General features: G+C 34.9%; 1 protein-coding gene across 3 annotated transcripts in view; it reads left to right on the top strand.

Moving 5' to 3' along the window:
* Window positions 1-12,980, top strand: part of COP1 (COP1 E3 ubiquitin ligase) — a 277,815-nt gene that overhangs the window by 187,433 nt on the left and 77,402 nt on the right. Inside the window, exon 16 of one of the 3 annotated variants that reach the window (XM_063104899.1) lies at window positions 5,913-6,030. The exons of the other annotated variants lie outside the window; for them this stretch is intronic. Coding sequence (XP_062960969.1) covers window positions 5,913-5,992 — 80 coding nt within the window. The 3' untranslated portion in view covers window positions 5,993-6,030. Of the gene's footprint in view, window positions 1-5,912; window positions 6,031-12,980 lie in introns of those variants that run through there. 3 annotated transcript variants of the gene reach the window in all.

Raw genomic sequence — 12,980 nt, 5'->3', positions numbered from 1 at the left:
TTATTTCCAGGTTTCCAAGTAATTTGAGTGAACTCAAATGAAGATGGCAGGCATAAAGCCAGTATTCAAGAAGCAAATTAGTCTATTACCTTGTCATAAATAAAATCAACTTTCAAGACTGCTGTAATCTGAAAACAACTTTGAAGCACCTAGTAAATCTGCCTGTTTCTGTCTTGCCTTCCAGACTATAAGTAACCCTTTCGCCAGATCTTTTTAAAAATGAGCTTCACAAGAAATTTTATATATGTGTATATTAAGTACAGATATATTTTTTAAATCCAGCATCTATTATTCGGCTGTTACTGATAAAATAGATATGATCATCATTCATTTTTTGAAACTAATATTGAGTAATTACTATAATTACTTTGGAGGTATGAAACACATGATTTGTATTTCAGGGAAACCACTGAAATAATAGAACCAAAGTATTAAATCCAAACCATTTGGGGGGAGAAGGGGGAGTAAAATATTTGGCTAATCCAAAAAAGGCAAGTAAGGAAAAGGGAAAAAAGCATAGATGTTTCGAGTAAATTAAAAAACAGAACAAGTAAATGTTAAAATTTTGAAAACAAAATAAAATGGTAGACAAATTCAAATATATCTAATGAAAATGGCTTTTAATGGCTCTATGTAAAAGGAAGGATTAACAGAGTAGTTAAAATGTTCAAAATACAACACACATGTTTAAAAAAAAGGATATGGGAAGTTAAGTGAAAACAGTTTTATTTTGGTACCGATGTAGATAGATCAGTGGAACAGAACCAGAGACAGACTCATAAATGTATGGAAATTTGATACCTAGCAAAGATTATATTGCATAGGAACTGGGAAAATACAGCACTTTCATGCTTGAAAAATTAGTATCTATATGAGAAAATGAAATTTGACCCCATCTCACAAAATACACAAAATCATTTTTAGGTGATTGAATGACCTAAATGTAAAAAGCAAAACTATAAAGTGTTTAGGAGGTAATATAAGAGAATATCTTCATGATCTTGTCATAGGATAGGCTTTAAGAAACAAAAAGTATAAAACCATAAATGAAAATTGGGATAAATTTGGCTACAATAAAATTTTAAAATTCTGTTCATCAAATAATAAATAATTTTTTAAAAAGCCAGTAATTGGGACAAGACACTTAGAACACATAAATGACAAAGCGTTAGTATTCAGATTGCATGGTGAACTCCTTCAAATAAATAAGAAAGGTAAATATACCCTGCAACATTGCTACTCAAAACTGTATAGTCTGCTCACCAGTAGCATTAGCATCACCTGGGAGCTTGTAAGAAAAGCCATTTCTAAAACCCTACCCAAGACTTATTGAATCAGAATTTCTGGAGTTGGATCCCAGGAACCCATGTTTTAACAGGCGCCCCAGGTGGTTCTTATGCACTCCAAAGTTTGAGAATCCCTACCCTAGAGAAACACATATTTAAATAATGTACATAGTAGCATTGTTTGCAGTAGTGTAAAACTGAAAACAGTACAAATGTTTGCTTATAGAACATTCACACTGTGGGATTTATTCAGCTGTGAAAATAAGGAACTATTAATCTATGAATCACTGTGAATGATTAACAAGCATAAATGAAAGAAAATTGTGGAAGAACTTACAGTACTTTTCTACTTATGAGCATGCAATATAAACAATATATTATTTAGGAATATATATATTGATGGTCAAACCATAAAGAAAAGATAGAGAATAAATACTATAACTTCAAGGATAGTGCTTATACCTCTCAGGAGGAAAGAAAGAAAATGTGAAATAAAGGAGACTTTTAAAGTTTAGAAATTTTGTATTCATAATCAGGGGGTGGTCATTAGAAGGGGGTTGAAACTGTTCACATACCTTTTATATACTCTTATGTATACAGGATATTTTTCCAAGTCAGAAAGAAAGTTTATTGAAAAGATTTTTTAAAAATATGAAATAATTTAAGCAAACACTAAAAACTTAGCATATAGACATTCACAGAAAAATATCATTAATTTCTTTTTCTTGGTGACTTTATTTTTGGCGGCTGGCTGGTATATTTCTTGATGACCTTTAAGGTATCATAGAAACCTCTTAAAGTTGACATATTTTGGTAGTTATAAGTGGAAGTGGTTTAAGTGAACAGACAAGGGAGTCCCTGTTTAAATTTTTCTTCATGAAAGCTTTATCAAAACTGTTTAATTTTTGTTATTTCTGTGCCCAGTAGGTTACATCAGCCTTCAGTGTCAGTTGTATTATTTGTATTTCTTTTTGCAAGCACTGAGCTCTTATATTTAACCTGAACTACAGCTAACATGAGTTATGTCTAAGGGAAATACTAGAATAAGCCCAAAGCCAGAGTAAAGCAAGATAGTTGTTGCTTATTCAAATATTCACTTGGTAGCAGAAAAGTGTTTTTATATCCAGACATGTGTTTTACTGAAAAGGTTCTAAAAAATGTATTTTTTTCTCATTGAGGTTTTAAGATGTGTGGCTTACTGTTATGTATTATTGTCGATCTGTCATATGAAATTCTTTAAATATTTTTGGAAAACTCATGTTGGAAAATTGAAATCATTTTTCTTGTTTTAAACTTTTACTTGATGTTTTCACATTCTGTTCACATAGTAAAGTGATGAATCATATAACTGTGTTATTTCTTTAGTGAGAACTGGAATGAGTATACTGAAAAGGGTTATGTTATATTACACAGAGCCACTTCAGAAAGTATAACATTTAGCCACTAGTGTCTGACTTACAGGTATTCATTAGCCTGGTGAAAACATAATCTTTAAGGACTTAATTGAAATAAATCAAATGTGGCTATTTTTCCCCGCAGAGATGCAAATTTAAGATAGAATATATAGATTGCCATTTCAATATTACCAATCAAGAGCTGAAAGCCTGTCTAAGCCAGCTGCCTTTCCATTTAGTGATTATCATCTCATCTTTTTGTGACCTTCTGATGTATAAATCCAATGCCTAGACGGGTTAATATTTTAAGAGTTACGAAAGTAACTCTTAGTGTTCCTGAGTTAATATTAAGCCATATAAATTACCTTTTAGACTGTACTAATTTTACTTATAGAGCTGATTAATTGTTCTTTATTAATCAACATTAAGTTATTGTTAGATGTTGAAAGATTTGTTTTACATTTAATAGTTACAGTAAATTGTATTAAGGTCTAAATTCTTCACCTTTCCCTGTATCTATGCACTTTTCCATGAAGCAGTGCTTTCTCACTGTGGGAAACATCCCCATCCTTTGACTCTGAGCTTGGCCCTGTGACTTGCTTTGACCCAATTGATGTTAGGTGTGATACTGACTAGAAGTTTGAAATGTGTGTACGTAGTTGGGCTTGCTTGCTTTTGCCCCTCTGCCATCACCCTGAGAAGAATATGCTCAAGCTAGCTGCTGATCCCAGGAGGAGGAAGAAAGACACTTGCATCAGAGTCTGTTTGCCCCAGCCTAATTAGTCAACCTCCAGACATATAAGCAATCTCTGCTAAAAGCAGCCAACCGTACACAGTCCCTCAGATTGATGAGATTACGTAAACGCATGTTCTAAGCCACTAAATTTTGGGATAGTTTGTTACACAGTAATTTTGTGGCAATGGCTAATTAATTTCTGTGAAATTTTATGATGGTAAATGAATAAAAGGCATCTCTTTACATGATTGTCAGGGCTCTAACTGATCCATCTTACCATATTATCTTCCAAAAATGGAAAAATGGCAGAATTATGAAACTCATTTTGTCCCAATAAGGGATTGTAGTCCTATATATTTTATTTAATGTTGGTAAAGCCATTTGGTAATTTGCTAAAACTGTGACTGTAAATGACACTTAATTACTAGGTAGCAAGGTAGGCGGTTCCAATTCTTTGCATTTAATAAAACTGAAGGATAGTCTAATCAAGATGTCAGATGATCATTAAAAATATTTTTGATATTAGATTACTATGAGATTTTTGGCATAGACTTGGGGTTTAAAAAATTGAGTGACATTACCATGAGAAAACTTTCTATTTCTATGACTATATAAATATAGAGATGAACAATAGAAATAGAAAATGCTGAGCTGTATGAATGGAATTTTGAGAACATGTAATTTTCATTCCCAGATACCAAAACAAAGGGGTGGAGGAAGAGATGATGCCACAACCATATTATTAAGATAATTTCCAATAGCATATTACTTTTTTGTTGGATAATTATCAAGATTTATCATATTTTTTGATCAATTATGTGCTACTAATAATTTTAATGGTAACTGAATTTGGAAATTTTCTTAGAGTGTTTTAGTAACAGGAAATGAAATTGTACGTATAGACATACCTAGATTTTTTTTTCAGAGAAGATAAAATGGTAAGACTTAAAAGACATAGAATAAGATCATTTTGATAAATTTTGTTTTTTAAGGGAACTGAAAATACCAATTCAAGGAAAAGATTAAAGTTTTCCGTTACTAAAGAAGAGCTTATTTATATATGTATTTTAAGTGGATGATGTTGAACATCAAGTCATTATGGTGTTTACATTTTATTAGATTTAAAATTCATATTTTACCCAAAAATGTCTTTTTACAATATCTTAGAAACAACAGCTCTTGCAAGTACTTAAATATATCATAATTTTTTGAGGGTGTTTTTCAGTGTTCTTTTAGGCAAAAAGATTAGAAGTCTACTAATCTACTTGATTAGTTAACTCGGGGGCAAATGAGGTTAGGTAGTTATAGATGCTAGTGAGCCAGTGAGTTGCTAATATTAGTCCAAAAGTAAGTGCTAAATGCTTGAATTGATGGATTCATCTTTCAATGAGATATGGCACAATATATGAAGAAAACAAAATATTGTTAATTGTAAAGAAATATGTATTTTTTATGACATAAATGAAGTGGTTTTAAAGATATGGGGTTTTTCTTCATAAATTCATACATGAAACCTGGACCCACTCTCTAGTGTTATAGAGCCATCTTTGGGTGTAGACAGAAATTCAGAAACTCAAAAACTTCTTTTTGCTTTCTCTCAATTTCCTTCTTTTTCTCTCTTCTCCTTCCCTTTTCCCTTCTACCTTTTCTCTTCTTTCTCACTGTCATATTCCTTCTTTTAGTCCTTGCCTCTTCTCTTCCCTCTGTCCTGTTCCCCTTCTCTCTCTTCAGCTGTTGGTCTGTCAGTCCACCTCTCCTCCATTTCTGTTCCCTTTTCTCTCTTTCTCTAGTCTTATACCTGCCACTCTTCCCTTAACAGTGGCACTCAAACCCATGTTTCCTCACAGTCTCTTCCCCACAGTTCACCACACACATTTCCTGACTTATTTTTCTTACCTTCAGTTCACTAAATTCTCATTAACTCCTCCTGCAAAATTCTTCTGCCATGCCAGGAAATTGGATAAATGCCTTTTTCACATTACTAATCAAATAAAGACATCTAAGATTTTGCTGTTATTAACTTATTTGCCTTCTATAAGCTTAGAGTTAACTGCCTGGTATTTTTTCTTCTCCCTAGACATTTTATCAGATTTTATTTCTGATTGTGTATATAGCATTACTGATGTCAAAGAGAGAGGCAACTGATTGTGAAACCAAGCTCAATGACATACATATTAAAATTTTCTAACTGGCATACTTAAAAGATGCTACTGCTAAGTGAACGAGGAAAGAGTGATGAGCTGTTGCTATTATAGACTGGTGTGAATGAGAAGAAACACTGCACCAGGCAGAATCAATGTAGTTTTCTTTTAAATATGCAAGAATTTAGAAGTGGCCTCCATAGATGGGGTTAGAAAATATTGTCAAAAGATACTAACATTGGGAGTTTTACCTCTGCTTACTATACAGAAAGCCACAAGAAAATGTTACTCTCATCTTAAAAACAGAAAAAGCTGTATAAGATACAAAATTATAACTTTTCTTGACCCTCATCAGAGAGCCGAGGTCACAAGGCAACCATGGGAACTGAATTCCACAGAATGACAAGCCCCTTCAAGAAGAGATGGAACGCATGAACTGTGTCACCATCTGCAAATCACAAGAGGAGGAAGTAGCACCATAGAAGCTGGTAAGAAGAAATGAGCTAAAATTTTAATGCATTCCTAAAGGCTAAGTGTGTGTTGGCCTATAAGTGTGGAATAACTGGAAGCCCAAAATACAAGGGGAGTGCACACTTTCTCACAAACACTTTTCCATTCGCCTTCCACTGACTGCTCAAGAGAAAGAATGGGCCGGGACAATAGCCCCTGTCAGTGGCAGGAAGGTGTTCATGAAGCAATCATTTCCTACTGGAGGACCTGCAGAAAACATCATCCTTTTCTCTGGAACTTCCTCTCATATGGAGCAGAAGCTTTAAACTGTTGGAGAAGGAGCAAGAAAACTTCTTGGGCCTAGGATCTGGCATCAGTACAAAGCAGAGATCTGCTACCACTGATGGAGTGACATGAAACTCTGTTTTGCCTAAGACCTGCTTCGGATTCTATGTATAGTTTGGCTGCCATAATGATGAGGGACTGGAACATTAAGAAAGCCCTATACCCAGAGCTCTGGCACATGCACTCTGTCTAAGACTATGGACCAGAAGAAATGAGAACCCCTCCCCAAGCAGAATTTTAGCACCAAAAAATGAAGCAAGAGCAGTCTACTGCTGGGGTAGGGACAGTAGCATGGAGAAACGACCACCCTCTTAAGCTCAAATGTGTAGTGATTGCTAAAAACTGAGGATAGATCAGAAACACAGAGAAAAAATGTTCTGATACCCCAGAACCACACTAAATACAAGTAATAGCCTCTCATAGCTTGGCAAAAGTTGACCATAGCGCACTGATGGTCAGCTTAACTAAAACCAAAACCCAGCTGAACCTAGACCAATTGATTGCCTCATATTAATGGCCTAACGGAAAAAGAGGTGTGCCCATTTCCCAGCAAAAATACTACTTACCTCAGTTTCAACTGTTTTATACAAGATCTCTTACATTTAATAAAAAAATTATTTGGCACATAAATAAAACTTTTCAACCCATTGCCAAGAATCAAAAGAATGAATAATTCATAGATGACCTAAATGTTGGGGTATGAGACAGAAGTTTTAAAATAATTGATTAAAATGTTAAAGGATCTAGTGGGAAAGGTATGCAACATTCCTGAAAAGATGGTGAATTTTTTAAAAAGTGGAATGAAAATACTAGAAATCTCAACAGTAAAAATGAAAAATTCTTTTGATGTCCTTAGCCGATTGAATATAAGTTAAGAAAAAAATGAATGAACTTGGAGACAGATCAGTAGAAATTATCCAAAATGAAACATAGTGGGAGGGAAAACAAAACAAAGTAGCCAAGAGTTGTGGGATAATGTCAAGCAGTCCAGTACACTTGTAATTGGAGTTAGAGAAGGAGAATATGGAGAGAAAGAGGCAGAAGAATTGTTTGAAGAGATAATGGTTGAGAATTTTCCTAGGTTGATTAAAGACAACCAACCACAGATCCCAGAAGTTCAAAGAAGCCCAACCAGTATAAAAACAAAAACAGACAAAAAAAAGCACCTACACATATCATAGGCTGAAAGCAGAGAAATCTTGAAGGTAGTCAGAGAAAAAGAAATATTATATACAGGGAAAGATAAAGTTATAGCAGACATCTCATCTGAAACTGCACAGGCTCCTTGGTCAGAATATCAGTGGAGGTACCTCACATTTAAAGTACTGAAAAGAAAGGAGAAAAAAAAAAGTAAACCCAGAATTCAGTATCCAGCCAAAACGTCTTTACAAATGAGGACAAAAATGGCAATTTTTTCTCCAAACAACTAAAAGCTGCATGTTAAGTCAGAAACTCTATCAGGTTTAAAATAAGGCCTGCATATATGAATAGATGGATGGTGGGTGGGTGGGTGGGTGGGTGGATGGATGGATGGATGGATGGATGGAGAAAGATAGGTGCTTGCTTTTCAGTTTTGGAAATTTCTGTTGATATATCTTCAAGCTTAGAGATTCTATCCTCAGCTGTTTCTAGTCTACTAATAAGCCTATCAAAGGCATCCTTTATTTCTTTTAAATGTTTATGATCTCTAGCTTGGTTTTTCCCTAGGTTTTCCATCTCTCTGCTTATATTGTTTATCTCTTCTTGTATGCTGTCTACTTTATCTGTTAGAGCTCCTAGCATATTAATCATAGTTGTTTTAAATTCCCAGTATGATCATTCCAACACCCCTGCCATGTCTGGTTCTGATGCTTGCTCTGTCTCTTCAAATTAGTATGCCTCTTAATTTTTTCTTGATAGTGGAACATCATGCACTGGAAAAAAGAGTAACTACAATAAATAAGTCTTTAATAATGTGGTGGTACGTGTGGAGAGAGGCAAAGCATACTATAGTCCTGTGATTATGTCTCATTTAGTGGATCTGTGCCTCTGGACTTTGACCTTCACAAGTGTTCCTCAGGTTTTTTTCTCCCCCCTTAGATGGAATATATTGGCTAGAGTTGGGTCGGAGTTGGGTATTTCCCTTCTCCTAGGTCAGTTAGACTGTGTTAATATCCAGGTAGGTTAGGCTCTAGTTAACAAGTTTCTCTTGGGCCGAGCCCGTGGCGCACTCGGAAGAGTGTGGCGCTGGGAGCGCAGCTACGCTCCCACCGTGGGTTCGGATCCTATATGGGAATGGCCGGTGCACTCAATGGCTGAGTGCCGGTCATGAAAAAGAAAAAAAAAAAAAAGTTTCTCTTGAGGGAGGGTCTTATTAAGAACAGTGCTTTGAGGTTTTTCAAAATGATTCCTTTTCCCCTTCCCCTGTTAGAAGTACTAGGGGATTTTTCTGTAATATTTCCTATGAGAACTTGGTCAAGTTTCTGGTGATAAAACTCACAGAAGAACTGGCCTATAATTCGTTGCCTCTGGAATTTTTAACTCTCAGACTTGTCTACACTGAGTCTCCAGCAATTCTTCAATTACAGTTAGGGTTTTTCTTCTACCCCAGCAATGGTTCTTGTGGCAGTTTCTGCTTGTGAGTCTCTGTTTCAGTAAGCTGTTACTCACCTGTTTCTCCAGTCTTGAGGGCAGCAGTTTGCCCTGTGTTCTCACCTCTCTTACAGATCCAAGATTTGTTGATTTTTTTTGTTCATCTTTTTACTTGTTAGGAAGGAGTGGAAATTTCCACGCTCATTACATGCAGAACTGGAAACTGAAAGTACCGATTATTTTTTTTATTTTTATTTTTTTTTGGTAGCTGGCTGGTAGGGGATCCAAACCCTTCACCTTGGTGTCATTGCACTCTAACCAACTGAGCTAACTGGCCAGCTACCGACTGATTTTTACACATGTGCAAAGACAGTTGAGTGGATAAAGGATTGTCTTTTCAACAAATGGTACTAGAGCAATTGAACATCCTTAGGCAAAAAAAAAAAAAGGCCAGGGGTAGAGGGGAGGACCTTAACTTACACCTCATACCTTATGCAAAAATTCACTCAAAATGGGTCATAAATCTAAAGAACAATTCAATTGGAAAATAGGCAAAAGACTTGAACAGGCACTTCACCAAACTGAATACACGAATGGCAAATAAACCCATGAAAAGTTATTCAGTGTCATTAGGTAAATGTAAAATAAAGCTACAGTGAACTATTACTACATTTGAGGATACTTCAGAAAGCCCACTTTTAATTCTATTTTCCCATGAACTTTTGAAGTACCATTGTGTCTCTTAGAATGGGTCAACTGTAAAGTACTGGTAAGTACCAAGAGCTGGCAATGATGTGGAGCAGCTGGAACTCATACATTGTTGGTGAAAATGTAAAATAGTGTAACCACTCTGGAAAATAGTTTGGCAGTTTCTTACCAGTTTATACATACCCTTACCATACAATCCAGCAATCACACTTTATATCCTAGCATCCTAGAGAAATGAAAGCTCATGTCCCCCAAAAACTCACACACAAAGTTCGTAGCAGGTTATTTCTACTACACAAAAACTGGACACCCTAAATATCATTCAGTGGGTAAATGGATAACAAACTACAGTACATCCATACAATGTAATGCTACTCATCTATGAAAAGGAATATACTTTTAATACAAAGAACAACTTGGATCCATCACAAGGGTATTATACTGAGAGGCTAAAAGCTGTTCTCAAAGGGTTACATACTATCTGATTCCATTCATATAACATTCTTGCAGTGACAAAATTATGATACTGGAGAACAAATCACTGGTTGCCAGGTATTAGGGTTGGGAAAAAAGTGTGACTACTAAGGGATATAATATGAGAGAGTTTCTTTGTAATATTAGAACAGTTCTTTATCCTTATTGTGGTAATAGTTATTTTAATTTATCTACACATGTGATAAAATTCCCCACATCCACACCCATAAAAAGAGTACACGTAAAAAAACTGGTAAGGTTCAGATCCCCAACCCAGCCCCCCCCACACACACACAGATCCCCAACCCAGCCTCCCCCCACACACCCCCGGTAAAATCTGAATAAGGTCTGTGGCTGAGCAAATAGTATTTGCATGATTTTAATTTCCAGGATTTGATATTGTACTCTGGTTATGTAAAATATTATCCTGGGGGGTACACAGAAACTTTTTGTACAATTTTTGTGACTTTTTGTGGATCTTAAACTATCTCAAAAAAAGTTACAAAGAAATGTTAAATAAGAAAAAAGATAATTGTCTAAACCAAAGATAGCTTTATGGTGACAATAGCACCAAAGATGGGAGGGGTAAAATGGAAATATATTGTTGTATGATTCTTACTTTATAAATTAAATGGTATAATGTTTTATAAAGGCACAGTGTGATAAGTTATAGGTGTTTATTTTAAACTAAAAATTTGAAGAAATAGGTATAACTAATAATGGAGATAAACTGGAATCATAAAAGACATCTAATCCAATGGAAGGTAGGAAAGGGAAATATGAACAAAAAAGTGGGGCAGATTGAAAACAACTAGCAAGAGGTGGGTTTAAGTCCAATCGTGTCAATTATTGGGTTAAATGCAAATGATCTAAAGTGCCCTCTGTTCTTCCTCTCCTCACACAATTAAAAGGCAGAAATTGTCAGGCTGGATAAATAGAATCAACTATATGCTGTCTACAAAACGTCAACCACTTTAAATATAAAGACATAGATAAGTTAAAAGTAAAAAGGACAGAAAAAAATAAACCATGCAAACACTAATCAAAAGAAAGCCTGAATGGCTGTATTGGTATCAGTTGAAATATACTTCTACGCAGGAATATTACCATGGACTAAGGTGGACAGTACAGAATGAAAAGGGTGAGTTCATCAAAGATTGTTACATTAGTCCTTAATCTTGTTTAATGCTGCTTAGCCTCTTTCTTCCTGTGTTAATTTAGTATGATTTTTAGTTATTCGTGTCAAATGTATTCATGTAATAATAATAGGTACAATTTATGGTCTTTTCCCTCTTCTCACACAGAACTAAAGTCAGTTTATATAAATTATTTTATTTTTTAGAATAATTATTATTTATAACCTAAATGTCCAAAAAGAGAAACTTGATTAAAGAACTAGTGGAATATAATCTAATTTTTATTTTTGAAAAATTCTATGTGGTCATTTGTGTCAAGACATATAAAATGAAAACACCTAAGATAATACACCAAAATATAACAACTCTGGTAGATTTAAGTTGGATAAACCTATAAATGTTTACTATACTCCTTTTGCTTGTCCCTGTTCTTTGGTTTTTGGGGTTTTTAAAAATTTTTTATTTTGTTTGTCCCTGTTTTTGATCCATAATGTGCCTTGATTGTTTGTGTGGTAAGAATAAGCATGAAGAGTAGGATCTTCCACCAATTTGCAGTTACTATGACTACTTTGCTTATTTATCCCGGATTTCACATATACTTTTAATTTGCAAGTTTCCAGTTTTCCATTTCACATTTGTCTAACTTTAATGCTCTATGTGTGAATTTCCTGCTAATTTTTTCTATGACATAATTTTTTCAAATCTTAAATTTACAGTTTTATGAAGTATTCATATATAAATACACTCATTTAACTTAGATATAGTACTCTGGAATGCTGCCTTGTATTCCTTTCCAGTCAGTCCCTCCCCACCTTTAGTCAGTCACTCTTTTGACTTTTGTCTTCATAGATTAATTTAATATGTTCCTCATTTTCATATAATACAGGCATACCTCATTGTGCTTCACAGGTATTGCATTTTTTATAAATTGAATGTTTGTGGCTATCGTGCGTCAAGCAAGTCTATTGGCACCATTTTTTAGGAGCATGTGCTCATTTTATGTCTCTATCACATTTTGGTAATTTTTATAGTATTTCAAGCTTTTCTATTACTATGTCTGTTGTAGTGGTCTGTAGTCTGTGATCTTTGATGTTACTACTGTAATTGTTTTACGGTGCCACAAACCATACCCGTATAAGATGGTGAAATAATTCAATAAATGTTGTATGTCTTCTGACTATTCCACTGACTGGTCATTCTTCATCTTTCTCCTCGGGTCTCCCTATTCTATTTCCCGATACACAACAATATTGAAATTTCCCCAGTTAATAACCACGCAGTGGCCTCTAAGTGTTCAAGTGTAAAGAAGAGTTGTACGTCTCTTACTTTAAATCAAAAGCTGGGATTAATTAAGTTTAGGAAGGCGTGTTGAAAGCCAAGATCGGCCAAAAGCTAGGCCTCTTGTGCCAGTTAGCCAAGTTGTGAATGCAAAGAAAAAGTTCTTGAAGGAAATTAATAGTGCTTCTCCAGGGAACACACAATTGATAAGAAAGCAAAACAGCCTTACTGCTGATAATGGAGAAAGTTTTAGTGGTCTGTATAGAAGATCAGATCAGCCAGAACATCTCCTTAAGCTAAAGCGTAATCGAGAGCAAGTCTTTCTTCAATTCTGTAAAGTGTGAAAGAGGTGAAGAAGCTGTAGAAGAAAAGTTTGAAGCTATCAGTGGTTGGTTCATGAGGTTTAAGGAAAGAAGCCTTCTCCCTAACAAAAGGACAAGGTAAAGCACAAGTGCCAATGT

Source organism: Cynocephalus volans, chromosome 8 (assembly GCF_027409185.1).
Source record: "Cynocephalus volans isolate mCynVol1 chromosome 8, mCynVol1.pri, whole genome shotgun sequence".
In the NCBI taxonomy this organism is placed as follows: Eukaryota; Metazoa; Chordata; class Mammalia; order Dermoptera; family Cynocephalidae; genus Cynocephalus; species Cynocephalus volans.
This window is presented reverse-complemented; position numbering and strand designations above follow the sequence as displayed.